The 27,815-nt window shown below is 44.4% G+C and overlaps 2 protein-coding genes and 1 non-coding gene across 4 annotated transcripts; 1 reads left to right on the forward strand and 2 right to left on the reverse strand.

Annotated features, from left to right (window-relative positions):
• The first annotated feature begins 1,239 nt into the window (after positions 1-1,239).
• TRNAY-GUA (transfer RNA tyrosine (anticodon GUA)) lies at positions 1,240-1,325 on the forward strand. Its single transcript is given in 2 exon segments — positions 1,240-1,276; positions 1,290-1,325. It is a non-coding gene; the product is annotated as a tRNA-Tyr (tRNA).
• A 78-nt stretch (positions 1,326-1,403) lies between these two features.
• LOC100284150 (dynein light chain LC6, flagellar outer arm) lies at positions 1,404-2,204 on the reverse strand. The gene is made up of 2 exons (NM_001157047.3): positions 1,965-2,204; positions 1,404-1,894 (listed from the first exon to the last, which is right to left on the reverse strand). The coding sequence occupies exons 1-2, from the start codon at positions 2,100-2,102 to the stop codon at positions 1,751-1,753; spliced, it is 282 nt and encodes a 93-aa protein (NP_001150519.1). The 5' UTR covers positions 2,103-2,204; the 3' UTR covers positions 1,404-1,750.
• Positions 2,205-20,727: 18,523 nt separating this feature from the next.
• Positions 20,728-27,304, reverse strand: LOC100283832 (transcription regulator). 2 transcript variants are annotated; one of them, NR_181999.1, is made up of 8 exons: positions 26,747-27,304; positions 26,615-26,672; positions 24,143-24,399; positions 23,469-23,670; positions 22,467-22,583; positions 22,103-22,188; positions 21,905-22,017; positions 20,728-21,101 (listed from the first exon to the last, which is right to left on the reverse strand). NR_181999.1 is itself a non-coding variant. In NM_001156730.2 (8 exons), exons 1-8 carry the CDS (start codon positions 27,187-27,189, stop codon positions 21,038-21,040), a joined length of 1,326 nt encoding a protein of 441 aa, NP_001150202.1. In that variant the 5' UTR covers positions 27,190-27,304; the 3' UTR covers positions 20,728-21,037. The 2 variants fall into 2 exon arrangements, 1 of the variants encoding a protein (NP_001150202.1); NM_001156730.2 differs by having other exon boundaries at positions 26,761-27,304.
• Positions 27,305-27,815: the final 511 nt, after the last annotated feature.

Raw genomic sequence — 27,815 nt, forward strand, 5'->3', positions numbered from 1 at the left:
TAGGCACCGCATCCGACAACGGCGCCGTCACGACGTCCAGCTCATCATCCACATGAAGCTCAACCTGCCACATAAGTCACTACTAACCGGCCATGAATTCTTGTGCGTTGGGACGACGATCGTTGCTGATGCTCTGTGAGTGTCCTCGAACAAGATGTATGTAGAGGAGTAGCACATCCGGTGGTACAACGACCAGGTGTACTACCTCGCTGATGAGCCCGAGGTGCACTTTGTTTGGCAGCCCAGCCAACAGTCATCGGTACTCGTCATGTCGTGCGCGTCCGACGACTACTATATCAAGGACTATGGCGTCATCTTGGCGCAAGAGGTGACACAGAGGATGACCGACAATAATGATCACTCGTCATCGTCGGGTTAGCTTTTATGCCGGCCTGCCTTTAATTCTCTTCGCAAACACATACACTTGCCTTTTTTGTTTAAGCAAGCGTGTATAGTGGTGCGTACCTGATGACTGACAATGTACGAGGGAACTTTTACCGACAGGTGTGGCACATGCTATTCAATGATGAGACCATGCAAATCGTGGCATATATCGAAGTCTGCATAATACCGATGGTTGCAATGTAGTAGTGAAACAGCTAAATTAAAATAACAAAATTTATGTATGGCTAGGGTTACAAATGGATTATGAAACATTTTTTTATAACAATATAAGACACATTTTGTATATAAATTATTATGTTATTATATATTTCCGTTGCAACTCACGGGTACTCACCTAGTAGAATAAAAAGTATAGTGGGAGCTTTTTGTGATGAAAACCAACAGCTACTTACACAATTCAAACAACTGGATCAACTTGACGCACAGAGGCGGTGCAGGTAGGTTTGAGATGGCATCTACGTACGATATTTGTGGGCCTTGTGCATTACAATTTTGAGAAAACTAGAGAGTTATTGGAGACGGTACCCATGGATTGGAATTAAGAGATTTAGAGAGATTTCAATTTCCTTGTATTAGGAGATTAATTTATAGGATCTCTTGGAGATGCTCTAAAGAGCCTACGATGTCTAGTCGGCCAGTGGCCCTTGAAATCATAGAGCCGGCCCTACTGGAGCGATGATTATGTCCTCGCTGTGAGAATGCCACTTTCCTTAGCATGCATTAAATAACAAACATTCGTCTAGATAAATAATATAGTCTTTGACTCTTTGTAGAGTTTGCGTCAAATACTAAATATTTTATATTAGTCAAATGTGTAGAGCTAAATACATGTATCCGACCTTAGCTCAGTTGGTAGAGCGGAGGACTGTAGTGTTTGCAGATAAATCCTTAGGTCGCTGGTTCGAATCCGGCAGGTCGGAATTTTTTTTTAAAAAAATTTGTTTTGACGTTTCTGCAAAACTCGAAATAGTTTCGAATTTTCATCGACAACATTATATATTCGACTCCAAACATTTTCAGATTTTCATCCACACACCAGTAACGATCGACAGATTCATCCGTCTAGATTTCGTTCACGAGCGATACTAATTGACCAGTTTCCAAATCCAAATGATTTCAAATTTACATCCATCTAGATTTCGTACACAAAAGCTATTTGACAAGTGATGAAATTCCATTGTTTCCAATATAATCTCCCACAACGTTTCAATCTACTGGTTGGTATTACCATGGTGATATCGTATACAGCGAGGCAAGCCGTCCACAAAGGCCGGTGAAAAAAAAACCCATCCTCCACCTGCTTTGCCTGGTCGTGAACTCGCGATGTTAGCCGTGGGGCTTGTCATCATGCTGCCGCCCCTTTGAAGACGAGGAACCTGAGCGACTCCAGGCGGAAGTAGATGAAGCTCCCCTTGCTGTGCGTGATGTAGCAGCCGAAGCCGGAGCCAACCACGCATTGCCATCCGGGGCCATGGATCGCGTCAAACTCCTACAGCCACCCACCCAATCAATCGAGGTTCATAGGTTGGAGACGGGACGGCACGAGCCACGAGGGTTACCTTCTTGATGTGGGACGCGATGCTCCGGCAGTCGAGGACGTCGAAGCGATCCAGGGCCCTGGACGCCGCCGACATCGCCTGGGCTTGCATCTTCGCCGGCATGTCGGTGTCCTCCACCACCGCCTTTCCTTCCAACATGATGGCACGTCTCGCGGTGTCGCTGTCGCCTCCTGTCCGGCTAGTACGCGGGCTCTCAGCTGCCTGGAACGTGATCAGGGAATTCTGAAGAAGACTGCGCGTATCTGTGCGCTCCTCCTCTCTTGTTTATATAGCCGGGAGCAGGGAAGCACGGACTCGCGGATACGGCAGCCATCCACATGCGTCCGCGTCAAGCTGACGTGCTTTGGCGACTACGGGTAACGACCAGGTCGGCCCTCCCTCCCTGAGTCCATGCCCGGGGTGCTTTGCCGTGTTGGATATGGACAACGTCACGTCGTGTCTTTTGCCGGGCTGAATTGGGCGCGTGGCCGCGTTTGGTGTGCCGATGATTGGTTTCGGAGAACCCGGGATTGTCTCCGATCCAAGCGTAGTTTAATAGATAATACTCCGTATGTACTAGCAGTCTATCTAGAATGCTTCTCGAGAAACGATTCGACATTCGACTAATATTGTACAAAAGTATGTTAACAACATCCATGGCATATTTTATACTATTAAATTGGTTATGAAATATATTTTTATATAAAATATAATTTGAGAAATACATGTTCATATTATTTAATATAAAATTAATTAGAGTTACATGTAATTATATTCTTCTATGGATGGAAAAGGTATTATACTCGTGTATGCATTACTTTTGACGTTATATTTAGACATCCATGACAAGAATGTCCTCTATATTTGTACTAGTTTGAAACTCATATATAAAAAAAATCAATTGACATTGGCAAATATTGCATTAGCAATATTATCACGGAAGGCATTCATGTTACCTTCATCATCCCCAAATTGACTAGTACTAGGCGCAAAAGCGATTCGGTGAATTATAATGGCAATGGTGGATAATTTCTAGGAAACTTGAAAGGGTAGTGGGGAAGTGAGAAAAAAATAATCTGAAATAAGCACCTCCTCACTTGCTTATGGATTATCATAATCCAAGGGGTTAGATTATATAATCTGGACAAATAAGTTGAACTGTTTGTTTGCCTCTTAGAATTATTTAATCCAGATTATATAATCTGGGGGTAAACAAACAGGCCCTTAGACCTGGAGGTCCGGTGGGTACAATATATCCATCCATGGCGAGGTCTCCACGTCAGGGCGGGCGGGCCGGCAGGCTGGAAACTGGAGGTCTCGGTCTCTTTTCTGATCCCAATCGGGCTTGGACCTATTTTATTGGTAGCAGCATGTGTTCCGGATCCGCAGGAGCACACAACCCTATGCACTCCATCCTTTCCATTCTATAATCTCCAGCGACTAGCGAGATGGCTGCAAAGTTGCAACCAACCATTTCCCCGCTAGGCACTTCATCTGCGTGGTCTGGCAGTGGCACACACATGAACATGATGGTGATACTAGCACCTTCCTCGCAGCAGCCAGCAGCTACATGCATGCGCGCTATATTCAATGATTTACTGGCAAACGTGTTCATAGTTTGAATGATATATATATTGCATAACGATTCGTTGGTCGTTGCTTGATAAAAACGAGTCTAAAACCGACGATATGGCCTAGCTCTTTTTAGTCCCTAATAATACTTTATCTAATGATTTGGTTTTGGGTTTTGGGGTAGATGACCAAACTTTTTTGCAATTTAGCCATTTTTCGGTTTTATTTGCACAAAATATGGTCTTTGCAGTTTAATTTAAAAAATGGATCCCTAGCTCGGCGTCAATAGCATTGGTGCCTAGCTACCATAGGCCGGCGCCAATGCTATTGGCGCCTAGGTCTCATATGTGGCGGCGGTGGTGGTGGTGGCGGCGGCGTGGCGCCAAGATCGGTGGCACCGACCTTGTCGCTGTAGATCTTGGCGCCTACCCCCGTATACCTGTATAATACGGCGCCAGTTCTATCCCCTCCATATCGGTTTTCTCCTCTTCACTACGACAAACATTCCTTACTGGTGTCAAGGTAATTTCCTTGATTTTTGTCTCAACTATTTTATTCAATCTATTGGTCTTTGGTGGCACAGTAATCTCTATAATTTTACTATGTAATTTCTTTATTGGAGATCCTCTATCATTATTGTAGATGTATGTATGTATTCGACTAATTTTTAAACTCCATATTATTTGATAGTAGGATGTCTAGGCGTGGTAAATCTACCAAACAAAGGTGAGCATTGTATAGAATGTACCATCTAATCAAAGTAGTTTGTATAACGATACTTATTAAAATTTAGGAATGATCCATTGACCGGTACTGTCTTTGACCCGCTGCCTTTACCAACGGGTGTTCCAGTGCCTATTTATTTTTGCGGTGATTCTTGTAAGGTTGCTAAGTTCGATGAAGAAGACACTTATGGGCAGAGGTATTGGATGTGTGCTAACTATGCTTTTGAGCCGACGATTGCTCAGCGTCGGATCAATTTAATGGTGAGAATAATTGGTCAAATATGGATCGGTTTTCATACGAAGTAATGCTATTAAGGGCCTGTTTGGTTACCCTGAGCTAAAACCAAAGGGCTAAAGTTCACAGGCTAAAATTTAGCCCACCATGTTTGGATACTCTAGCTAAAACACATAGTGAAGCAATTAATGCTGTACAAAAAGACCAACATAGTGGAATTGTGGGCAGAGAAGCCCAGTTTAGCTCCTCCTCGTGGGCTAACGCAGCTAAAGTTTTTTAGCCGCATTTTAGCCGGCCTGTTTGGTATTTTAGGCCACAAATGGGCTAAAGTTTACCCTTTTTGCTTTTAGCCCAGGTATCCAAACAGGCCCTAATTATTGGATGCTTTGTAGACTCCTCCACCGCTCTGTGATTTTGAGCAGTGGGTGGACACAGAAAACTCTAAGGAAGATAAAAAAATGGATGGAGAATCTTAAGAAGTGGGATGCAGAGGACAAGGAGAGAGTAGATAAGAAATGAGAGGAGCTTGCGATGAAGCAACAACATATTGAAGAGAAGGAAATGAGACATGTCAATGATTACAGGGAGGAGAGGAAGAAGAAGCTTGAGCGTACACGTCGTGCAAAGGAGGCAATGGAAGAGAACCCTAGATGCTTTCCGGAAGGGAAAGTGGCCCCGCTGCATTCAGTAGTGAGTAATCATTTCTAATGTCTAAGTCTCGAAAAATATTATGTAGTAATAAACTAAATTACTAACTAAAATACTAATTAAAATACTAATTAAAATACCAAATACTAACTAAATTAGCTACATACCAAGTTTTTAAACTAAATTACTAACTAAAATACTAATTAAAATACAAAATACCTAACAAAAAACTAACTAAAAAACTAAATACCTAACTAAGAACTAACTAAAATACTAACTACCTAACTAAAATACTAAATACTAAAAACAATACATACGGCAGGGCTACCGGCGAGGAGGGTGTCGACGGGGACGGCGACCGGCGGGGAGGGAGACGGCCGGCGCGAGGTGGTGGTGGCATGGCGGCGAAGGGCGGCGCGTGGGTGCGGTGGAGGCGCGGCGAGGAGCAGCGGCGCCGGCTGGACGAAGCAGAGGAGAAGGGAAATTGAAGAAAAGGTGTGGCCCCTTCAGTTAAAAGGGGGTAGGCGCCTACCTCCGGTACATGTGGTTGTACGGTTCACAGGGGGTAGGCACCAAGATCTATGACGGCTACACCTGCCACGTGGTCACCACACCACCACCGTCGCCGCCACGTCAGTAATCTAGGCGTCAATAGCATTGGTGCCAGTCCATGTTAGCTAGGCGTCAATGCTATTAACGCTGACCTCTGGGTCTATTTTTTGAAATAAAACTTAAAAGGGTATATTTGTAAGAAAATAAAGCAAAAAAGGCTAAATTACAAAAAAAAGTTGGACCGCCCTTCTCCTTTGTCCAAGAGTGGCAGCCCAGGGAGATCCGGGCGTCCTCTCCCGTACGCCTGCGGTTGAGCTCTGTCCGGAGGTCATCAGTCTGTGGACCCCTTATGGAAGGTGAGCGCACAGACGCCGTGGCTTCGCGTTGGCGCCGGGATGACCGGGGCCTGGATCTGGTCGAGGTAGAATGCGCCATACCGAGTAGCCGATCAACGTCGTCACGCCACTGCTTCATGGCCCCTGGTGAAGCCGTGGAGCTAGGGGGTGGCGTAGCAACTCCGTGGCGGCAGATAATGCCGTAGGTGTTGCCCTCGACGGAGTTTGGGACACTTGCGCAGGCGTGTGCTGTTGCATGGCGTGTACAGCAGCAGCCCCAGACTCAGGGCAGTCGGGTACTCGCGGCGCAGAGGACGCAACTTCTTGCTCCATCGCCAAATCTTCCAAAGTTTCAGCGCGGTGCTCGATGATTCGCACCATCATGCTGAGCGAGGGAACAAGCAAAAACTTCAAGCCTAGCCCCCTACCTGGCGCGCCAAATGTCGGAGGGTAAATCTCTCCGGCCGGGTGGCGGATTGCACCCGCCCTAATTCCTAAAATGAGGAGGGGCCTAAGCGTCTTGCTTGTTACGAGGTTGGTGGATGAACACACGAGAGCACACGAGGGTTTAGAGTGGTTCGGGCCGCTGGGGCGTAATACCCTACTCCACTGTGTAATGTATTGTGAGTCTGAGCCTGGATCTGTCTTGTAACGTCGCATGCCTCCCCTTTTATAGTTGAAGGGGGGCATGCACAAAGGCACTGAGCCCTGACATGTGGGCTCAGGGACATAGAGAATATAACACATGGGACTATAAATATTTGCTACCGGGGCAATCCCCTTGTGTCCTGTCGTCCGAGATCTGTGTATCTTTGGCGTGCAGGGGAAGCTTCTTGTAGAAGGGATAACACAGTGCGCTACTTGGCATGGGCGCACTGTTCGCCAGCAGACCCAGTAGGCGTGCCATCTGCTGGATGACCTTGACGCCGCCTGCCAGCGGATGGGACGGGACGCATTAAATGCTGAGAGGGCACGTCGCCCATCAACGCAGTGGCAGGCGGCGCATCCTCTCCTCAATAAATGCAGGGGCTGCACGGCTTTATGTCAGGCTCGACCCGATGGCTTATGTCATGTGCCACAAGCAGCGGGTATCCGCCTGAGCGGGAAGTGAAGGGCAAGGCCTGGACACGTGTCAGCACCGTACCCCTACTCACGCCAGGGTCCTCCTCGTTCCGGGACCTTGCTGAGGTTCGGACCTTACTCGGAGGCTCCGGACTTATACGTATAGGGGTCTGGTGTCCTTCTGTGGAGGTCCGGACCCCACGATACATACTGGAATGTGTTGTCTTTTCTTGCCATGTGGCGCCCTTTGGCCTGCCCATGCGGTGGGGTCAGGCGTCGTCCTCCGCGTGGCCTGGAGACGTTGCATGGGTGCGACGTCTTCATGCTGTAGAAGAGGGTACCCCTGATTTAGGGTATCGACAGTGTAGTTTTAACTAAAGACAACTTGGTTAAACGCAATTGGCAGGGAAGTAAGAGATGTGGTTTTTGCAGCTCGTAAGAAACTATTCAACATCTCTTTATTGACCGTCATTTTGCTCATCATATGTGGGCATTGTTATATATATGTGTTGGTTTACAACCGCCTAGCTCGATTAGTCATATGTATGGAAATTGGCTGGTTGGTTTTGATGCAAAAACTAAGCACCTTATTATCACAGGTGTCTCTACTCTTTGTTGTACTATCTGGTTAAGTAGGAACGACTTAGTTTTTGATAAAGCACATATGTTTACTTATTTACAGGTACTATTCAGGGGAATCCACTGGGCTCAACTCCAAAGAAATGAAGATGATGTTGAAGCCATTAGGAGCGCTTGCAGGAAAGTGGAAATGGTGGCCATACAATTTTTTGCTCATTTTGGTTGGAAGTTCTCAAACAGGATTTCAAGCTAGTATTTCTTGACTATATCCTAGCTTGGTGTTAAGTTTGTTGTGGATGTCTGCCCCTCTATTTTGGTGTTGTAATGCTTGCTAGGTTTCTTTGTTAGCCATAGCCTCCTAGGAGTTAAAGGCTGGATTCTTTTGTTCCATTATAAAAAAAACATGGGAACAAACGCACCTAGGATCATCACCGTTGTGCCCAGCGCCAATATGTAGTGTTGGAAGGCTAGTAATATCACCTCGCCTGGAATTAAAGCAGAAAGGGATTTAAAGATAAAACAGAAAAAGATTCAGGGAGCCGAATTCCAACGCGAATGTGAACTCATTTCAGCTCCAAGCTTCGATACGCACCCCAGGGAGGGTTGGAGTCTATGCAGTACTCGAACCCATGGAGCTGCTCCATGGGCGGATGGCTTATCTACTTAGGCTTCACCACCACCATTTCCCACCGACCAGTTTTGCCCGCTGTTGGACCAAGAGAAACCGCAGGGAAGACAGGAAGAGAGCTCTTTATTAGAGTATATTAAGCATGTTAATCTATATTAGACAACTTCTGATATGGTTTAGAATTAATTGTAATCTTGAGATAACTGAGAGCACCTAGAGGGGGGTGAATAGGTGATCCTGTAAAAACTTGAAACTTAATGCCACAAAACTTGATTAGGAGTTAGCACAATAAAGCCAAGTGGCTAGAGAGGAGTTCTTGCAAAACACAATAACCACAAGAAGATCAACACAGATAGGCACAGTGGTTTATCTCATGGTTCGGCCAAGTCCAACATTTGCCTACTCCACGTTGTGGCGTCCCAACGGACGAGGGTTGCACTCAACCCCTCTCAAGCGGTCTAAAGACCCACTTGAATACCATGGTGTTTTGCTTTGTTTCACTATATCCCGCTTGCGAGGAATCTCCACAACTTGGAGCCTCTCGCCCTTACAATTTGATGTTCACAAAGAAGCACAGAAGTAAGGATGGGATGAGCAACGCACACAAGACACAAAATCAGAGCACAAACATGCACACAAGTCACAACTCGAGCTCACAACACAACCCGGAGAGTTCTCTACTCAAATGGAGCTCTAGTTGCTATCACAAAGAATCAAATGCGTGTAATTGGAGTCTTGGTGCTTAGGAATGCTTAGAGAATACTTGGTGTACTCCTCCATGCGCCTAGGGGTCCCTTTTATAGCCCCAAGGCAGCTAGGAGCCGTTGAGAGCATTCCAGGAAGGCAATTCTTGCCTTCTGTCGCCTGGCGCACTGGACAGTCCGGTGCACCACCGGACACTGTCCGGTGCGGATTTCTTTCCTATTCTGGCGCAGCCGACCGTTGAAGATCCAGAGCCGTTGGCGCACCGGACAGTCTGGTGCCCCCTTCTGACTGTTGGCTCTGCCACGCGTCGCGCGTGGATTACGCGGCCGACCGTTGGCGCGGCTGACCATTGGCTCACCAGACAGTCCGGTGCACACCGGACATTCCGGTGCACACCGGACAGTCCGGTGAATTTTAGTCGTACGCCGCCGACGAATTCCCGAGAGCGGCCTTTTCACCAGAGCCAGCCTGGCGCACCGGACAGTCCGGTGCACCCAGACCGAGCAACCTTTTGGCTGCACACAGCCAACTTCTCCATAATTGTTTCTCTTGTTTCTACCACTTAGACACAATACATTAGTCTTCAAAACAATGTACTAAGTCTAGAAACATACCTTTAATCTTGATTTGCACTTCTTGAGTCCTTGGCATAATTTATCACTTAAGCACTTGTGTTGGCCACTTAATCACCAAAATACTTAGAAATGGCCCAAGGGCACATTTCCCTTTCAATCTCCCCCTTTTTGGTGATTTATGCCAACATAACACAAAGCAACTAGAACAAGTGCAACATCAATGCAAAAAGAACACAAATTTGTTTTGATTCAAATTTGGCATTTTTGGATCATTCTTTGCCACCACTTGGTTTGTTTTTGCAAATCAAACTCAATTTCCTATCTCTAAGTCAAACTCACTTGTTGAGGCATAGAGAAAGATATTCCAAGAGAAATTGATCACTGATTCAAAAACTCTCCCTATTTCCCATAATCTAACATTCTCCCCACAAGCGACAAACTTTTGACAAAAAAGAGACATTTAGAATTGTGACAAATCAAAAGTCCTAACTCTACTATTTTCAAAATTCTCAAGTGGTAGCTGATCCATTTGTTGCTTTGGCCCCTTAATTTCTCCCCCTTTAGCATCAAGCACCAAAACGGGATCATTTTTGGCCCTTAAACCTCATTGCCTCACCAAAATTGTCAATTAAGAGCAAAAGGCAATAAGAGACACGGAGATGAACTTGGAGTAAGTTACCCTCTCATCGGAGTGCAGTGGAAGTCTTTCATGGTCCAAGTCCATCTTTCCCTTTCAATCCACCTTTGAGACTAATTTAAGAACACTCAAGCATATGGTTAGTCCCAAAGAGTCAAGTTGTAGCACATCTCCCCCTAAATATGTGCAGCACTTGCAAATGGACTTGTTAGGTCCGGGGAGTGCTTGTACAACTTGAGCGCCATAAATAAACAACAAGATGCATAAGGAACATGATCAAGGCATAAAACACATGTATGCTATAAATCAATCCAAGTTCCGCGAATCTAAGACATTTAGCTCACTACGCAGCCTGCAAAAGGTCTTCTCATCTAGAGGCTTGGTAAAGATATCGTCTAGCTGGTTCTCGGTGCTAACATAAAACACTTCGATATCTCCCTTTTGCTGGTGGTCTCTCAAAAAGTGATGTCGGATGTCTATGTGCTTTGTGCGGCTGTGTTCAACAGGATTATCCGCCATGCGGATGGCACTCTCATTATCACATAGGAGTGGGACTTTGCTCAGATTGTAGCCAAAGTCCCGGAGGGTTTGCCTCATCCAAAGTAGTTGCGCGCAACACTGTCCGGCGGCAACATACTCGGTCTCAGCGGTGGATAGGGCAACGAAAGTTTGTTTCTTAGAACTCCAAGACACCAGAGACCTTCCTAAGAATTGGCACGTCCCTGATGTACTCTTCCTATCGACCTTGCATCCAGCGTAATCGGAGTCTGAATATCCAATTAAGTCAAAGGTAGACACCTTTGGATACCAGATCCCGAAGCAAGGCGTAGCGACTAAATATCTAAGAATTCGATTCACGGCCACTAAGTGACACTCCCTTGGATCGGATTGAAATCTAGCACACATGCATACACTAAGCATAATATCCGGTCTACTAGCACATAAGTAAAGCAAGGAACCTATCATAGACCGGTATGCTTTTTGATCAACAGACTTACCTCCTTTGTTGAGGTCGACGTGTCCGTCAGTTCCCATTGGAGTCTTTGCGGGCTTGGCGTCCTTCATCCCAAACCGCTTTAGCAAGTCTTGTGTGTACTTCGTTTGGGAGATGAAGGTGTCGTCCTTGAGTTGCTTCACTTGGAACCCTAGGAAGTAGTCCAACTCGTCCATCATCGACATTTCAAATTTTTGAGTCATCACCCTACTAAACTCTTCACAATACTTTTGGTTAGTAGAGCCAAATATTATGTCATCGACATAAATTTGGCACACGAATAAGTCACCGTCACAAGTCTTAGTGAATAAGGTTGGATCGGCTTTCCCAACCTTGAAAGAATTAGCAATTAGAAAGTCTCTAAGGCATTCATACCATGCTCTTGGGGCTTGCTTAAGTCCATAGAGCGCCTTAGAGAGCTTGCACACGTGGTCGGGGTACCGTTCATCCTCAAAGCCAGGGGGTTGCTCCACGTACACCTCCTCCTTGATTGGCCCGTTGAGGAAAGCGCTCTTCACGTCCATTTGGAACAGCCTGAAAGAATGGTGAGCGGCATAGGCTAACAATATGCGAATTGACTCTAGCCTAGCCACAGGAGCAAAAGTCTCCTCAAAGTCCAAACCTGCGACTTGGGCATAACCTTTTGCCACAAGTCTAGCCTTATTCCTTGTCACCACTCTGTGCTTGTCCTGTTTGTTGTGAAACACCCACTTGGTTCCCACAACGTTTTGCTTGGGACGTGGCACCAGTGTCCAAACTTCATTTCTCTTGAAATTATTGAGCTCCTCCTGCATGGCCAACACCCAGTCCGGAACTAGCAAGGCTTCTTCTACCCTGAAAGGCTCAATAGAAGAGACAAAAGAGTAATGCTCACAAAAATTAACTATTCTCGAGCGAGTAGTTACTCCCTTGCTTATATCACCCAATATTTGGTCGACGGGATAATTCCGTTGAATCGTCGCTCGAACTTGGGTTGGAGGGGCTTGAGGTGCTTCTTCTTCTATGACATGATCATCTTGCGCTCCCCCTTGATCACATGCCTCTTCTTGATGAACCTGTTCGTCATCTTGAGTTGGGGGTTGCACCATTGTTGAGGAAGAAGGTTGATCTTGCTCCGTTTGTTCCTGTGGTCGCACATCTCCAATCGCCATGGTGCGTATTGCGGCCGTTGGAACGTCTTCTTCATCTACATCATCAAGATCAACAACTTGCTCTCTTGGAGAGCCATTAGTCTCATCAAATACAACGTCGCTAGAGACCTCAACCAAACCCGATGATTTGTTGAAGACTCTATACGCCTTTGTATTTGAGTCATAACCTAACAAAAACCCTTCTATAGCTTTGGGAGAAAATTTAGAATTCCTACCTTTCTTCACTAGAATGTAGCATTTACTCCCAAATACACGAAAGTATGAAACATTGGGTTTGTTACCGGTTAGAAGCTCATACGAAGTCTTCTTGAGGAGGCGATGAAGGTAGACCCGGTTTATGGCGTGGCAAGCCGTGTTCACGGCTTCCGACCAAAACCGCTCGGGGGTCTTGAACTCTCCAAGCATCGTCCTCGCCATGTCAATGAGTGTCCTGTTCTTCCTCTCTACTACACCATTTTGCTGTGGTGTGTAGGGAGCGGAGAACTCGTGCTTGATTCCTTCCTCCTCAAGGAACTCCTCCGCTTGAAGATTCTTGAACTCGACCCGTTGTCGCTCCTTATCTTCTTCACCTTGAGCTCAAACTCATTTTGAGCTCTCCTTAGGAAGCGCTTGAGGGTCCCTTGGGTTTCAGATTTATCCTGCAAAAAGAATACCCGAGTGAAGCGGGAAAATCATCAACTATAATAAGACCATACTTACTTCCTCCTATGCTTAGGTAGGCGACGGGTCCGAAGAGGTCCATATGAAGCAACTCCAAAGGTCTTGATGTGGTCATCACATTTTTGGTATGATGAAAGCTTCCCACCTATTTACCTGCTTGACAAGCTACACAAGGTCTATCTTTTTCGAAGGTTACGTTTGTTAGACCTATCACATGTTCTCCCTTTAGAAGTTTGTGGAGGTTCTTCATCCCCACATGTGCTAAACGGCGATGCCATAGCCAGCCCATGCTAGTCTTAGCAATTAGGCATGCATCTAGACCGGCCTCCTCTTTTGCAAAATCAACTAAGTAGAGTTTGTCATCTAATACACCCTTAAAAGCTAATGAACCATCACTCCTTCTAAAGACAGACACATCTACATTTGTGAATAAGCAATTATATCCCATATTGCATAATTGACTAACGGACAACAAATTATACCCAAGCGACTCAACTAAAAACACATTAGAAATGGAGTGCTCGGATGAAATAGCAATCTTTCCTAACCCTTTAACCTTGCCTTGATTCCCGTCACCGAATATGATTGAGTCTTGGGAATCTTTGTTCTTGACGTAGGAGGTGAACATCTTCTTCTCCCCCGTCATGTGGTTTGTGCATCCGATGTCGATAATCCAGCTTGATCCCCCGGATGCATAAACCTGCAAGGCAATTTAGGCTTGGGTCTTAGGTACCCAACTCGTGTTGGGTCCTACAAGGTTAGTAACAATTGTCTTAGGGACCCAAATGCAAGTTTTATCTCCCTTGCATTTTGCCCCTAATTTCCTAGCAATCACCTTCTTATCCTTTCTACAAATTGCAAAGGAAGCATTGCAAGCATGATAAATTGTAGAAGGTTCATTAATTTTCCTAGGTACATGAACATTTCTCCTAGGCACATGATAAATGACATTTTTCCTAGCCAAACTTCTATCATGCATAATAGAAGAACTTGAAGCAATCATGGCATGTGAAACAACATCATTGTAACTTCTATCATAATGAACATTCCTAGAATATCTCCTATCATGGTACATGAAAGCATGGTTCTTTTGAGCACTATTAGCCATAGGGGCCTTCCCTTTCTCCTTTGCGGAGATGGGAGCCTTATGACTTGTTAAGTTCTTGGCTTCTCTCTTAAAGCCAAGCCCATCCTTAATTGAGGGGTGTCTACCAATAGTGTAGGCATCCCTTGCAAATTTTAGTTTATCAAATTCATTTTTGCTAGTCTTAAGTTGGGCATTAAGACTAGCCACTTCATCATTTAACTTTGCAATAGAAACTAGGTGTTCACTACAAGCATCAACATTAAAATCTTTACACCTATTGCAAATCACAACATGTTCTACACAAGAGTTAGATCTATTTGCTACTTCTAGTTTAGCATTTAAATCATCATTAACACTTTTTAAACTAGAAATGGTCTCATGGCAAGTAGATAGTTCACAAGAAAGCATTTCATTCCTTTTAACTTCTAAAGCAAGAGATTTTTGTGCCTCTACAAATTTATCATGTTCTTCATACAAAAGATCCTCTTGCTTTTCTAACAATCTATTCTTATCATTCAGAGCATCAATTAATTCATTAATCTTATCAATCTTAGTTCTTTCTAAGCCCTTGAACAAACTAGCGTAGTCTATTTCATCATCGCTAGATTCATAATCACTAGAAGAAGCATAAGTAGACTTTCGAGTGTTTACCTTCTTCTCCTTTGCCATGAGGCAGGTGTGATGCTCGTTGGGGAAGAGGGACAATTTGTTGAAGGCCGAGACGGCGAGTCCTTCGTTGTCGGAGTCAGACGACGAACAATCCGAGTCCCACTTCTTGCCAAGGTGTGCCTCGCCCTTAGCCTTCTTGTAAGCCTTCTTCTTTTCCCTCTTGTTCTCTTGTTCCTGGTCACTATCATTATTGGGACAATTAGCGATAAAGTGACCAATCTTACCACATTTGAAGCATGAACGCTTCCCCTTCGTCTTGTTCTTGTTGGGATGCTCCTTGCGACCCTTTAGCGTCGTCTTGAAACGCTTGATGATGAGGGCCATTTCTTCCTTATTAAGCTCGGCCGCCTTCACTTGCGCCACCTTGCTAGGTAGCACTTCCTTGCTCCTCGTTGCTTTGAGAGCAACGGTTTGAGGCTCGTGGATTGGGCCATTCAACGCATCATCAACGTATCTTGCCTCCTTGATCATCATCCGCCCGCTTACAAACTTCCCAAGTATTTCCTCGGGCGTCATCTTGGTGTACCTAGGATTCTCACGAATATTGTTTACAAGATGTGGATCAAGGACAGTGAAAGAGCTTAGCATTAGGCGGACGACGTCGTGGTCCGTCCATTGTGTGCTTCCATAGCTCCTTATTTTGTTGACGAGGGTCTTGAGCCGGTTGTACATTTGGGTTGGCTCCTCTCCCCTGATCATTGCGAATCTCCCAAGTTTGCCTTCCACCAACTCCATCTTGGTGAGCATGGTGACATCGTTCCCCTCATGCGAGATCTTGAGGGTGTCCCAGATCTGCTTAGCGTTATCCATGCCGCTCACCTTATGGTATTCATCCCTGCACAATGATGCTAGAAGAACAGTAGTAGCTTGTGCATTTTTGTGAATTTGCTCATTGATAAATATGGGACTATCAGTAATTCAGTACTATCAAATTGCATTCCACTCTCTACTATCTCCCATATGCTTGGATGGAGAGAGAACAGATGACTACGCATTTTGTGACTCCAAAATCCGTAGTCCTCTCCATCAAAGTGAGGAGGTTTACCAAGTGGAATGGAGAGTAAATGTGCATTTGAACTATGCGGCATACGAGAGTAATCAAAAGAAAAGTTCGAGTTAACCGTCTTCTTTTTCTCGTAGTCGTTGTCATCGTTGTCCTTTTGGGAAGAAGAGGACTCGTCGCTGTCGTCGTAGTAGACGATCTTCTTGATGCGCCTCTTCTTCTTCCCTTCCTTTTTCTTATGACTTGAGCCCGAGTCAGTAGGCTTGTCGTCTTTTGGCTCATTGATGAAGGACTCCTTCTCCTTGTCGTTGATCACTATCCCCTTTCCCTTAGGATCCATCCCTTCGGGAGATTAGTCCCTTTCTTGAAAAGAACGGCTCCGATACCAATTGAGAGCACCTAGAGGGGGGTGAATAGGTGATCCTCTAAAAACTTGAAACTTAATGCCACAAAACTTGATTAGGAGTTAGCACAATAAAGCCAAGTGGCTAGAGAGGAGTTCTTGCAAAACACAATAACCACAAGAAGATCAACACAGATAGGCACAGTGGTTTATCTCGTGGTTCGGCCAAGTCCAACACTTGCCTACTCCATGTTGTGGCGTCCCAACGGACGAGGGTTGCACTCAACCCCTCTCAAGCGGTCTAAAGACCCACTTGAATACCACGGTGTTTTGCTTTGTTTCACTATATCCCGCTTGCGAGGAATCTCCACAACTTGGAGCCTCTCGCCCTTACAATTTGATGTTCACAAAGAAGCACAGAAGTAAGGATGGGATGAGCAACGCACACAAGACACAAAATCAGAGCACAAACACGCACACAAGTCACAACTCGAGCTCACAACACAACCCGAAGAGTTCTCTACTCAAATGGAGCTCTAGTTGCTATCACAAAGAATCAAATGCGTGGAATTGGAGTCTTGGTGCTTAGGAATGCTTAGAGAATACTTGGTGTACTCCTCCATGCGCCTAGGGGTCCCTTTTATATCCCCAAGGCAGCTAGGAGCCGTTGAGAGCATTCCAGGAAGGCAATTCTTGCCTTCTGTCGCCTGGCGCACTGGACACTCCGGTGCACCACTGGACAGTCTGGTGCACCACCGGACACTGTCCGGTGCGGATTTCTTTCCTATTCTGGCGCAGCCGACCGTTGAAGATCCAGAGCCGTTGGCGCACCGGACACTGTCCGGTGCACACCGGACAGTCTGGTGCCCCCTTCTGACCGTTGGCTCTGCCACGCGTCACGCGCGGATTACGCGGGCGACCGTTGGCGCGGCTGACCATTGGCTCACCGGACAGTCCGGTGCACACCGGACAGTCCGGTGAATTTTAGCCGTACGCCGTCGACGAATTCCCGAGAGCGGCCTTTTCACCAGAGCCAGCCTGGCGCACCGGACACTGTCCGATGCACCCAGACCGAGCAGCCTTTTGGCTGTACACAGCCAACTTCTCCATAATTGTTTCTCCTGTTTCTACCACTTAGACACAATACATTAGTCTTCAAAACAATGTACTAAGTCTAGAAACATACCTTTAATCTTGATTTGCACTTCTTGAGTCCTTGGCATAATTTATCACTTAAGCACTTGTGTTGGCCACTTAATCACCAAAATACTTAGAAATAGCCCAAGGGCACATTTCCCTTAACCTTCCTTATCTCTAAATTAGGCTTCTTGCCCTCTAAGTCATGTACTCCTATATATTCTCTCTAAGGGCTCAATGCAATATTATCTCATACATTATATGCAATCTCTCATTCTTACATCGTATCTAACTTCAAAATCTTGGTCTTCGTCTTCCGTTGTCGCCGTCGCGCCATCCCTCAGGAGGTCGCTCTCCACCGGGGACAGTGCCATCGTAGGATGCGTCGTGGATCCATCTGATCCACTACGTTAATTGTCGCATCGTCAAGCATAGAACATTTTTGGAACTCACCATCAAGGCCCCGTCGAAGGTCTATGTCCAACTTTCCATTGACTACCCCAACCGGATCTGGGGAACTAATTGCACGTCATGGTGGCAGCGACTATGATGAGGTTGTATCCCCGTTGTCGACAACATCGCACGCCACCATGGAGGCGGATGCGATCATCGCTGCCAACCGGACCGTGGTTGGGTAGTCCTAGACACCGACACATCGTGGGGAGGATGGGTCGGGTCTCGCACCGCCCTAGTTTCGTGTTGTGCTCCGCTCGCGGCGGCCTTGGTGTCGCGCCACCCTTCGTCTTGTCCCCGTGCTCGTGGCCACCCCTCCACTAGGGTACCCCGGTGATGTACCAGATCTGTTGCTGCTACATCTTTTCATTTTTCGGTTAGAGATCGGGTTTGTGTCTCCATCGCCCATCTCCTGTCGGCTCACGCGTCATCGACATCGGCCTCAACAACACCGGCTCCTTCATATTCTCTGACTGTGCTGCATGGCTCGGCTAGCGGCGTGCCAGGGGACGCCCGCATATTGTTTCTGCGCCTCTTCGCCAACACGTCGATTTGTGTCGGCTCATCGTCACCGCAACTGGTCAGGAGGTTCTGCCATCGACATCGCCATCATCGTCTTCACCTCGCATGCCGTCTGTCTAGCAAATTGATCATGTGCGACCTCACCCTCATGACGTCTGTCGTCTGCCGCAAGTTTCTTAACCAAGCACGAGGGTTACCGCTGTGTCGCCTCTTCGGACAGCAGCGTCGTCGTTCGTCGTCGACCCTCGTCATTGCATCTACATTATCGTCGACTCTATCGGTGCGCGTCTCCTGTGCACGGTCTGTGAACTATGTCGGCACACCCGTCGATCTGCATTGCACCTTCATGCTGCGTCGACACCCTCTGTCACTGGTTTGCACCACGTTCGTCTTCGAGTTCTTTGCCGACAAGTATTGTCGTCGCGCTCCACTGGCGTCATCAAGTCTCTTCTTCTTGTGTGCCGTGGCTCTCGCCGCCACGACTCTAGGATCCTCGATGCGTCGCCACGTCTACCTCTTCACCTTTTTCCAACACAACCTTGTTGCCAGCGTCGTTGGACTATATTGGGTAGCCAATGATTCTTTAACACATTATCACTTATGTGGTTCTACTCAAGGAAATCGAGCAGAAGTAGTGAGAAGGTTACTCTATAAACTAAAATATATTTTACTGTTCTTTATGTGAATATATTATCTTTCTTGCAAAAAAGAACATGTATAAAGGAAATGAAAGAAAAACATCACGAGGCATATTTTTATCGTTGACATGATGCTTGTAAGAAAAATGGACCAAGGCCTATTTACGATTAGTTTTTGTTGTTTGATAATCAATATAATAATTTTGATTAACATTATTTACTAGTATTTTTTATATAGTTTAAAGAACGCAAAGTGGACTTGGGCTAAGACAAAGGGTGATCTAAATAATCAACATTTCAAATTAAGACATCGCAATACATATTGAATACTCGTCCCTTAGCTTAAGTATCTTGCAATAACACTAGGAGGAACATTGTATTCACCATAAATTTGGTAGCAAGATACCATGAGGAGCCCACCAAACGACATTGAAAATGGATCAAGGACATCATATGTTACCTCCAAGGAAGTAAAAATCTAGGCTTGTTTTATCGAAATCCGGATACTTATCTAACTCATATTCGAGAAAGTCCCAAATTGAATATATATTTCTTTGCGGAGGAACCACAATTTTCTAGAAGTCATCAAAATACACAAGAATGTACATGGCTTCGAAGAATGATTAACCATATTCAGTCAACATGTGGTTTGAACATTTAACAAACTACTGCTATCGTTTACGAAGATAATGTAGCTTGTGTTGCACAAGTGTATGTGAAGAGTAATCGCACGAAGCATATAAACCCCAAGTTCTTTTATGTGCATTAATTACATAAGATGAACAAGATAAAAATCTTGCATTCCAAGTCATGCTAGAATCTCGTATGTTTATTCACAAAGTCCTTTCCTACATTATTCTTTGAAAGGTGTGTTTGAGGACTTAACATAATGAAACTTAAAGAATTGCAAATCTCGTGAGGAGAATCTTCATATATTCCTGAATAAATCATAAATCATAAAATTTAAAATACTCAAATTAAAGCTCAGGTGAATTGTACTCTTTTTTCTTATAAGTTTTCAAAAAAGATTCTCAGTTAAATGTTTTAACAATGCAATTTGTGCAACATAAAGAGTGTGAGTTTCGTACTCTTTCTTTGAATTTTTCGGAGATAAGGGCATCGGACCCATATGGCCCAAAAAGACTCATGTGGGCTAAATAGAAGAGAACTTCATACGATGTAATTATAAATAGCAAGCTATAAAAATAGTTATTCCCGTACTCTTATTATACTTTTTATCAGCTTTTAAACTACACCTGGCAGCAGCAAAGGTTCTTTATAACACATCTGTTGCCACTAGCGCTACCATCTACGCTGTAGAGGCGATTTATCTTATACACTAGGGTGGTAATGGAATCTAAATTTTACACTACAAACTTTAAGAATTGAATCGGATTAGAATCATGACATGTTTCTATTCATTTTTAAACTAACATTATTTAAGGGTTCTAACTTTTTATTAAAAAATATTTAGATCATACGATTCATTAACACACCTACAGCAGTGTAGCACTGCTTGTCGCGCGAATCTCCACATCGCACATCAGCCCTGAAAAATCACATGGATACGACGAGCGACTGCCGCCGCCGATGTTTTGGTTTCTATGACTGATTTTTAGCCCCTAAATTACTAAAACACTGGGACTAAAAAAAGATTATATTTATTTTAGTTTTTATGTTTAAAAACTAAAATAAAGAGACTAAAATTTAGTCAACACCCCTAAAGGGTCATTCATTTTGATCTAAAATTGAGTAGAATTAAGTCAGTTTAAATCTATATCAAGTCCAAATATATATGTCGCACCCAATCGATATGAAATAAAAATAAACGATCAAGACATAAAGATTAGGTGACCATCGATGATAAATAAATGGTTGGCGATTTAAAATCCCAGCATTCAAGCGGCAGACCAATGAGCTGAATGCAAAAACACATAATTGACCACTGTAACAGGCGGCAGAAGTGCAGAACGCTCACGGTTCTCTTTTTCTTGGTCTAAAATGTTAAGTTTCTGGTACCTGTATAATACAAGACTACCAAGTTGCCCAGAGGGCTTTTCTGAAACCATTTCCCTAGGATTGGTTTTAATTGTTTCCTTCTTTTCTCTATCCACATTACAAAACTATGTCACTGAAAAAAAATAAATGATACGCTGACTGCTCAGAATGAAACAAAAGGTGGTGCTACGATCTTCTGTCTGACTTATGATCGTTTTTCTTTTCTTCGGCCTCTTTTCTCTTTTGTTGCCTGGAAAAACAAAAATACATTGTTAGTGACCAAATTATAATACAAAATATTGTCAGCTCTATTTTCTCAACATTAAATACTCAATGCGTCCTAAAATAGTAGTCGTTTTAGCTCTAGATTTTTATGTCTATATTCATATGAATGATTATGAACTCACACATATATATATACAACACATACATTAATTATTGTATGAATCTAGTAAAAAGGTAAAACGAATTTTATTTTGCAATGGAGGGAGTATATTACAATCTCTTAGATTGATTTTGCCATTGATTCTACCATCCATTTTTAACTAATGCTTGTTTTTTGCTACCTCATTCTAAAACGTTTGTTTGTCACTTTCTAAAACCTTGAGCCTGATGCTGTTTGTCAGTTAGGGCCTTAGGGGCATATCCAACTTACCCAAATATGGCTTCAAAGGCTGTGAAGAGCGATGGTATATGCTTAGTGAGGATTTCTCAGTTGTCATGGTCGAACCTTAACATTCTTTTTTCAGCCACATACGATCACTTAAATGCAAACTAGAGTTGTGATGGAAACAAAACAGATGAAATAGCTAAAAAAAGTGCCAGTAAAACTGACACAAGATTTTCCCCAATAGATAAACCAATACAGAAGAACAAAGGTTTGAGCATTGGCATTTGTTGATTGGACTAACATAATGAGGAACAACATTGTGCATTTGTGCTACAGGCCTAGAGCATAGAAAGATTGCTACAGGTCTATAACAAGAAACAACATTGTGCTAATGAATAAGCTGATCATGGTAAAGACAGTCATACTGAAGCCACAGAACTTACGCAAAACCAGCGTATCCAGCACCAACATTAGCTGAAGTCAAGAGTGCCGCAGTAGTTGCTGATAAGTTGTCGTGTCCACTAGGAACCACATGGTTCTTAACATCACCATCAACCTAACAAATAAAAGGAAAACCGATGTAAGCACTAAAGATCGGTACTCCAAACAAGGACAGATGGCTAGAGTGGTTGATTAAACACCTTATCCCATTTTGATTTCTTGTTTGGTCTAGTCTCTTTCTGTACACCTTCTGTAGGTACCGGTAGTGTACAGACACCAGCCAAACCTGAGTATATAACAAACGTCAAAAATATTAAAGTACCTATTTGTTTTTTGGTTGAAGAGCAGGTCTGGTGCAGTGGTGACAATTGTCTCACTGAGTCACTAGGTCACGAGCTCGAAGCAGCCTCTCCGCATTTGCGGGGGAATACTTGCCTCGGTTTATCCCTTTCCCAGACCCCACTCATGTGGGAGCCTCCAGCACTGTCTGTCCCTTTGGGGGGAGGGGGCAAGAGATAGCAATATGCCAAAACAGAACAAGCAACTGCTTCATGTTCGCTATACCTGGGATCTTCGGTATTGATGCATTGATTGGGGGTTGTACTCCAGTAATAAATTCAACTTTTGGGCTCCTTTTCTTCTCCTGTTCCTTCCTCTCAACTTCACGCTTCATTTCAGCTTCTGCACTCAAATAGAACAGATAAGATGTAAAATTGTAAATTGGAATACCATTATGTATCACCAAACAGACAAAACTGAATGTTCCGTATTGGTGCCAAATTGTCTTTAACGGCTGAAATATCTGTCCCTACATCAATAGGTATATAGTTTCAGTTCACTTTGAAAACGAATAACATTTCTGTGAGCTTATGGTACATTAAACATTTTGATTAAAGGGCAGACCCAGTGCGGGAGGATCCATATGAGTCACATGAGTGAGGTCTAGACAAGTGATAAAGTAAGGCAAGCCTCCCCCCCCCCCCCCCCCCCCCGCAAATGCGGAGAGGCGCTTCGAACCTACGACCTGGTGACTCAGTGAGACAACTCTCACCACTGCACCAGGCCTGCTCCTTCACATAAACATTTCCATTCTATATAAAAAAATCATCCACACACATCATTTCATATTCTGCCCCATCTATCTAACTTGGTGTTACCTATACTGACCTGAATAGCTAGTTGGCCTAACTCTTATAGTGCATTTTCCTCAAAAAAAAAAAGAAGAGGCGAACATGCACTCCTGACCTTTCAGTTAACAAGCTTCACAAAAGGATATTCCACATGCGCCCCTGACCTTTCAGTTAACAAGCTTCACAAAAGGGAATTCCACATTTCCACAGCTGAACGCTAGAACATTTTTAAATGTTCCTAATCAACACAATATTTAGCCAGTAAGGCTATCTCTAGTAGCCTCATACCCGTATTCAAACTCCACTCTGCGAACAGTGCATTCTACAGTGCAAAACAGTGTTTTGAGTGACCATATAGGTGAACTGCTGGACACGGACAAAAAGGATCTTTATTTAACGCTCCAAAGAGGATATGATAGTGAACAAATACACATACCTATCTCATCATAGTAGTCGCCTTTGTCGTACCCATAAGGATCAAAAACATATTTACTGAAACAGGTCCCTATCTGATCAATTTCTTGGTATCCCACAGCATGCTGCAAAAAGTCAGGATTTCTGTAGTCCTTCCTGTTGCGCACTTCAGCATTAAAGCTCTTTCCAGCCCTTCTGTATGCAAGGAACCTGTTAATTTTTTGCTGCAGAAAAAATAGAAAGCAATGGATGATGAGTTACTGGCAGTAAGAGCTAACACAAGAATTAATGTGAAGGTGTGTAGATGCCTGAATAGCAACATTGCCATGACGCTTCCACGAAACATGAAAAGAGAAGAGAACTGGAAAAAGAAGAATAGAAAAGCCTGGCATAAGAATAGGTGCACTGATAAAGTAAAGCTATCATATAGGACTTAGCCTATTCTTGATAACATCCTGTTAGCAGATACAGGTGTGGAAATGTATAATGCAGAAATGTTCAGCACTTCAGATTTGCATTCACATTACAGGACAACATGATAGTTTCATGAATTTTACATGTAGATTATGGAGATCATCAGACATAATAATAAGGAAGAGTGGAAGACATTCCATCAGGAGCTGATACTCTGTACGAAAATGTGACTAAGTTGTTTATGGTGAGAAAATAGGTATCATGATCAATTCGTAGAATAACCTGTAATGCTGCAGAGCATTTTGTAGTCACGGGTGGAGGAAGGAAACGATTTGATGGATCATCACTTTCACCATTAGTTGAAATATCAGTAGTTCCTTCCACCTGGGCACCTTTAATTTCTGTTCTAGTTACGTCCACTGCCATGTCTGTCCCTACTTGGTTCTGCTCGGGTGCATCAGGATGCTGAGACAATTCTGCTAGAGTATTTGGGGTCATAACATGAACTGTGCCGGAGTAAGTTCGTTCTTCAAGATTCCCTAGAAACGAGATGGGTGGATCATATTAGATAATTCGATGAATGTTATTGGAATGACTAAATTGCTCCTGACATGTAAAAAGAAAACATAACTAAATTGCTCATATTAGTCCATATACATCAAGCATCAGATTTAAGTCAAATTAAGGACTTGTTTGGAACAGCTCCACCAACTCCAGATTCACCAAAAACAGCTTCGCTCCACGAAAAGTTAACTAAACGGTTTCGATCAACCAAATCCGGATTCACCAAAACTATGGATCTGGGGGCAGATTCACCATTTTGGTGGAGCTCCTCAAGGGGTGCTCCACCAAACCAAGTTTGATGACTTCAGGAAAATTACCCACCACTATCACTCAATACACAAGATACCGGTTCGTTTCTAATTCCTCCATCGTGTTTTCTTCTTTCCCTCTGTTGTGACTCGCGACAGTGAACACGCTCGACTCCAACGCACACGACTCCTAGTCCCTACACCAGCGAACTCCACAGCTCTAGCAAGCTAGCGATGGCAGGATCTACTGAATCCAGCTGCCCTCTACCTCCCCCACCCCAACTCCATCCCCTCTCGTGGACAGCAGCACTCATACACCTGCTGTGGACAGCGGCGGCCATCCTGGCCATCGCCCACCGGTGCTCCTACCCTTGCTGCCGGAGTTGTGGCAGCCTGGCTCTGCCCTAGTGCCCAGCCCCCCCCCCCAACCCCCAAGTCAGTGCCGGTGCAGCTGGCCAGGCCGGGGCATGGCCCCCCTGCCAGTAGGCTGGGGAGTTCGGTCTAGGCCAGGTCGTGTCTTTTTTGCCACAATAAAAACATATCAGTCATCGACACGTGTGGCATATCCCAATGAAAAAACAGGTTACAGGTCATTCCAACCAAAATGCCCTTGCGTGAACTAGAGCTGCTGCCTAGACAAGCAGTTTCCTAGTTGGATCTCAGATCCACTAGTGGAGCTGCTCCATGGTAAATCCCTAATCTAGATTCACTTTTTCAATGGGTGATCGATTACTTTCCGAATAATGTATTGAAGAATGTGAATACACAATTTTTTTTGGTTCACATCAATCAAATTGTTGCAGAAACTAATAATTAGAGGTGGTTAACAATCCAACTGCACTTTTTTCGACCTTTTCTTCGAAATTGGCATAATCTTATTTATCGTAACATTCTGAATTGCTTGAGACCCAACTTCGCACCAAGTTTAACGAGCTGATACGAAGTCGAAAGTCATTCAAAATCAATTCGTTTTTGTTTTAAAACAAAAACAAGTTCAATCAGCTTTCCAATATAGACTTAGCCAAGGTTATCAAACCTACAGGGCTTACACTGTCGTTATCAAGATTATCAACAGTAAAATCAAATGCATTACTATAAGAACAGCTCTAAATGGTTCATGTTCAAGAGGATGCTTAGGGAACGCTTATCAGGAAATGCACCAGTGGGTGGAATAAAAATGTCACAAAAAACACTTATCTAACCATTTGTACAAGAGCACAACAATTTTCCTAAAAGCATGTGATAAGATTTGACCGGAACAGTCCACTGAATCTAGTTAATCATCATACCCCCTTTTTCTTTTCCTGCATTGCAATGCCACACCACTAGCCAACAGTCCACTAATCTAGTTGACTATCATAGAAATTTACTTTCTTTTTCATTGCAATGACGCACAAGAGATCACAGTCCTTACTAAATTACTATATATAGCATCTTTGTGTAACATTAAAACCAGTTCAAGGTCAAGCAGACCAAAATGTAATAAGTCAGATATATCAAATCTAACTGCATAATACCCATATCAGACATGAACAAACTGTGTAACATTCTAACAGACCGTTTCCCCTCACGATCTCAAAATAACTGCTAGTTGATGGGGATGTGTACATGGCCAGTTGTAGTTAAGGCATATAAAGTGACATCATCATACATTTAACCACATGAATAACAATAATTCGAGGTATTCCATGATTCTGCTTGCTCATGGCCATCTATAGTAAGGGACAATTATGGCATGGGCGCATGGCTACTATGCATAATATTCACATGAAAGTAAATTGAATTACAAGCATGCATAGAAAGTAACATAAGAACAATTCAGATATCCTTAGTTAAATGACACATCTTTCTGCAAACTGGTTGGGCTAAGTTTATTTTGGTTGTATTGTAACTTAGCAACATACATATAACTTAGTATACATGGTCACAATTAGGAACTTACCCTCTGCAGCCTGAGCATCTGAGCCAAATCCGTATGTGTTGCTCGTGATCTCCCCATCCTACAAGCAATCCATACTAATAACATAAAACTAGGAAACCCAGCAGGTTACGAAAAGTATAACTGAACACATACTTCACCGATTCTACCTCCTGCTCGGGCGACATAGCCGTCTCGTCGTGCGCATAGTCCACGATTGCAAGCGCCCCGCGCCGCGGAGGGCGCGGCAGGTCTGCCGGCGGCGCGAAGAACGGTCCCCGTAGCGGGGAGGGGGACGACACTGCAAAGGGTGATGAAGAGCGCCGCGAGGGAAGTGGCGGAAGCAGCCCCCGCGCCGGGGAAGGGTGGGGACTCGCTAGGGTTTTGAGACTGGCCAATTCCTCGGGACGGGAAGGTGACGGAGGCGCCACAGAAGGGTTGGGGTCCTCGGCCCCGGCTTGAGGGGACAGCGGCGAGGAGGAGGTGACGGCGGCGGGAAGCGCTGGGAAAGGAGGGCTGGGCTCGTCGGCATCCTCCTCTTCCTCGTCGTCGTTGTACATCGAGAAGAGGGCGGCGATGCCCTCGGTATCGGACGCCATGCCAATGATGGAAACTGAGTACGAAGGGTTGGATTTGGGGACGAGGCGAGGCCCGAAACGGCGAGGAAGGAGGCGGAGGATTTTAGGTCGGCTCGCCCACTCGCCAAAGTTAGGCCCCGTTTCAATCTCACGAGATAAACTTTAGCTTCCTGCTAAACTTTAGCTATATGAATTGAAGTGCTAAAGTTTAGTTTCAATTACCACCATTAGCTCTCTTGTTTAGATTATAAATGGCTAAAAGTAGCTAAAAAAAAGCTGCTAAAGTTTATCTCGCGAGATTGGAACAGGGCCTTAGCTTAAGGGACGAGGCCGCGAGGGACTCATTTTTGTACTTCTGTTTATTGTATTAGTCGGTTACTCGTGTGTTGCGATGGCTCACAACAATACCCACATAAATTATCCACCAAAAAGATCTTAAAATTTTTTATTGGTTGTCTCCACTCTTCGCATAATATTTTTTATGAACACACGGGTATCATAGGCAGCAAATTAGAGACCTCCATCCCTCGCCTCCCCTACTTCCAAGGTTTCGTAGAGCATCAGGGGAAGGGAAGAGGCGGACATACCTGTTCGTTGCCGGAGAAGGACACGACGAAGACCTATGCATATGGAGGCGACATATGTAG

Source organism: Zea mays, chromosome 3 (assembly GCF_902167145.1).
Source record: "Zea mays cultivar B73 chromosome 3, Zm-B73-REFERENCE-NAM-5.0, whole genome shotgun sequence".
Taxonomy (NCBI): Eukaryota; Viridiplantae; Streptophyta; class Magnoliopsida; order Poales; family Poaceae; genus Zea; species Zea mays.

Excerpts from the sequence above, each read along its gene's own strand:
- LOC100283832 (NM_001156730.2), bottom strand. The coding sequence starts at position 27,189 with ATGGCGTCCGATACCGAGGGCATCGCCGCCCTCTTCTCGATGTACAAC. Across the intron at positions 26,673-26,760 it reads CTATGTCGCCCGAGCAGGAG|GATGGGGAGATCACGAGCAA; the intron begins GTAGAATCGGTG and ends GATTGCTTGTAG. Across the intron at positions 22,584-23,468 it reads CGACTACTATGATGAGATAG|AAGCTGAAATGAAGCGTGAA; the intron begins GTATGTGTATTT and ends ATTTGAGTGCAG.
- LOC100284150 (NM_001157047.3), bottom strand. The coding sequence starts at position 2,102 with ATGTTGGAAGGAAAGGCGGTGGTGGAGGACACCGACATGCCGGCGAAG. Across the intron at positions 1,895-1,964 it reads TCGCGTCCCACATCAAGAAG|GAGTTTGACGCGATCCATGG; the intron begins GTAACCCTCGTG and ends GGGTGGCTGTAG.